The sequence below is a fragment of the Quercus robur genome, chromosome 8, assembly GCF_932294415.1.
Source record: "Quercus robur chromosome 8, dhQueRobu3.1, whole genome shotgun sequence".
Taxonomy (NCBI): domain Eukaryota; kingdom Viridiplantae; phylum Streptophyta; class Magnoliopsida; order Fagales; family Fagaceae; genus Quercus; species Quercus robur.
Genome location: NC_065541.1, coordinates 56,299,015 through 56,301,519, shown reverse-complemented (window position 1 = coordinate 56,301,519; position 2,505 = coordinate 56,299,015). Strand labels below are relative to the sequence as shown.

Sequence of the window (2,505 nt, the reverse complement as noted above, 5' to 3'; positions counted from 1 at the left end):
ATTGGCCCCTCTCTCTCTCTCCCACACACACACATGCACGCACGCTCACAAAGACAACACTATTTATGTCTATATATTGACTACTAGTCCGCCACATCTTTTGCTACTCCATAACAGCAATAAACTTGTGATTGTGTTTCGGACTTGCCGCAATACAAACAGAAAAAAATGGTAGTTGCTGGACCAGTTAACAATGGTGGTGGTGCTCTTGGCTTGGCAGGCATGAAGGGTCTCAGCGTCCAAATCTTAACTGGGCGTTGGTTCATGGTATTTGCATCGTTTCTAATCATGTCCGCTGCAGGAGCTACCTACATGTTTGGTATATACTCAAGCGACATCAAAGAAGTGCTTGGCTACGACCAAAGCACCCTCAATTTGCTCAGCTTTTTTAAGGACTTGGGTGCCAATGTTGGTGTCCTCTCCGGCCTAATCAACGAGGTTACACCCCCATATGTAGTCTTATCAATAGGTGCAGTCCTAAACTTTTTTGGGTACTTCATGATCTGGCTAGCCGTGACCAAAAAAATATCAACTCCAAAAGTTTGGCAAATGTGCTTGTACATTTGCATAGGTGCAAACTCCCAGTCTTTTGCCAACACTGGTTCCCTTGTTCCCTGCGTAAAGAACTTCCCTGAAAGTCGTGGTTCTGTGTTGGGGATTCTAAAAGGTTACGTGGGTCTAAGTGGTGCTATAATCACACAATTATACCACGCTTTATATGGGACTGACTCAAAGTCCCTTATATTGCTTATAGGCTGGCTTCCAGCTGCTATATCATTAGTTTTTCTTCGAACTATTCGGTACATGAAGGTCATTCGCCAGACGAATGAGGTCAAAGTTTTCTATAATTTCCTCTATATTTCACTTGGCCTTGCAGGGTTTTTGATGATTATGATTATAGTACAAAGACCGGTTCAGTTCACACGGGGTGAGTATGGTATTAGCGCTGCCGCGGTGCTTGTCTTGCTCTTTCTTCCACTTGCTGTTGTTATTGCCGAAGAGTTTAAGCTTTGGCAGAGCAAGAACTTAGCAGTGAATGACCCAACTCCCTTGAAGATAATCACTGAGAAGCCGAGCCCAGCAGAGACAATTCCATCTCTACCAGCACCATCATACAATACCACCACAAATTCACTCACTGAGACTGAGCCAAGCACAGAAAAGCAAGCTTCTTGTTGGAGAACAGCGTTCAGGCCACCAGATAGAGGAGATGACTATACAATATTACAAGCACTTTTCAGTGTTGACATGTTAGTTCTTTTCATGTCAGCAATTTGTGGTGTTGGGGGTACTCTAACAGCCATAGACAATTTGGGACAAATTGGAGCTTCTTTAAGGTACCCAAAGCAAAGTGTTAGCACTTTTGTGTCCCTTGTTAGTATTTGGAATTATCTTGGACGGGTAGCCTCAGGATTTGGGTCTGAAATTGCTCTAAAAAGATACAAATTCCCTCGTCCTCTCATGCTCACTCTAACCCTTTTATTATCATGTGCTGGTCACCTTCTAATCGCGTTTAATGTCCCCAACGGACTCTACTTGGCATCAATAATTATTGGGTTTTGTTTTGGTGCACAATGGCCATTACTTTTCGCAATAATTTCTGAGCTTTTCGGCCTTAAGTACTACTCAACTTTGTACAATTTTGGGTCAGTGGCTAGCCCAATTGGGCTATATGTGCTGAATGTGAAGGTCACTGGATATTTGTATGATAAGGAGGCTGAGAAGCAAATGGCAGCATCGGGACTCAAAAGGGTGGCTGGGGAAGAGTTAGATTGTACAGGAGTGGATTGCTTCAAATTGTCTTTTATTATTATTACTGCGGTTACATTGTTTGGTGCACTTGTTTCCCTCATTTTGGTGCTTCGGACAAGGAAGTTCTATAAGAGTGACATTTACATGAAGTTTCGGGACCAATCTAAGCAAGCTGAGACAGAGATGGCCATGAATGGAAATGGCACTGGACAATCAGAGACAAAAGGTGGCTAGAGATTTTAATGTTTACTTTAACAATTTTTGAAATAGATAAATGTATAGGTATAAAATATAAATGAAAATGTAGCATGGCAGAAGTATATATTGATATTAAAAAAGAAGAAGGAAGAACTAAATTGGTGTGTCATTTGAGATAGGATTTTCTTTGCTTTGCTTGTTATTTTATGTTTTCTTTTTCTTGATATTTTCTCTTGAAACAAAATATTGCAGGACTTTTCGTTGTACTAGTAATAAAATGAAGACAGGTTAGTCAATTGGTTGCTAATAGTCTTTTGTCCATTCCTTCATGGCCCCCCAATCAATACGGTATCAAAGGAAAGAAAATTAAAATAAGAAATTGTTTCATGGTAGATATGAAAGTTACTTCTACTGTTCTTTTTTTTTAATTTTTGAGAAAGTTTTAATTTAAGGCGTCTGCTTCTGATGATAGCTCTTTATTATCACACAAAAATACTAATTAGTTTTTGGTGTAGGCGAGGAAAAAATTATGACTACTGTTCTAAATTGATGTAT

General features: G+C 40.0%; 1 protein-coding gene across 1 annotated transcript; it reads left to right on the top strand.

Moving 5' to 3' along the window:
• Positions 1 to 60: 60 nt before the first annotated feature.
• On the top strand, positions 61 to 2,119 carry LOC126697180 (protein NUCLEAR FUSION DEFECTIVE 4-like). Its single transcript, XM_050394067.1, has one exon. It carries the CDS (start codon positions 169 to 171, stop codon positions 1,984 to 1,986), a length of 1,818 nt encoding a protein of 605 aa, XP_050250024.1. The 5' UTR covers positions 61 to 168; the 3' UTR covers positions 1,987 to 2,119.
• The last annotated feature ends 386 nt before the right edge of the window (positions 2,120 to 2,505 follow it).

Coding starts and splice junctions, on each gene's coding strand:
- LOC126697180 (XM_050394067.1), top strand. CDS start 169: ATGGTAGTTGCTGGACCAGTTAACAATGGTGGTGGTGCTCTTGGCTTG.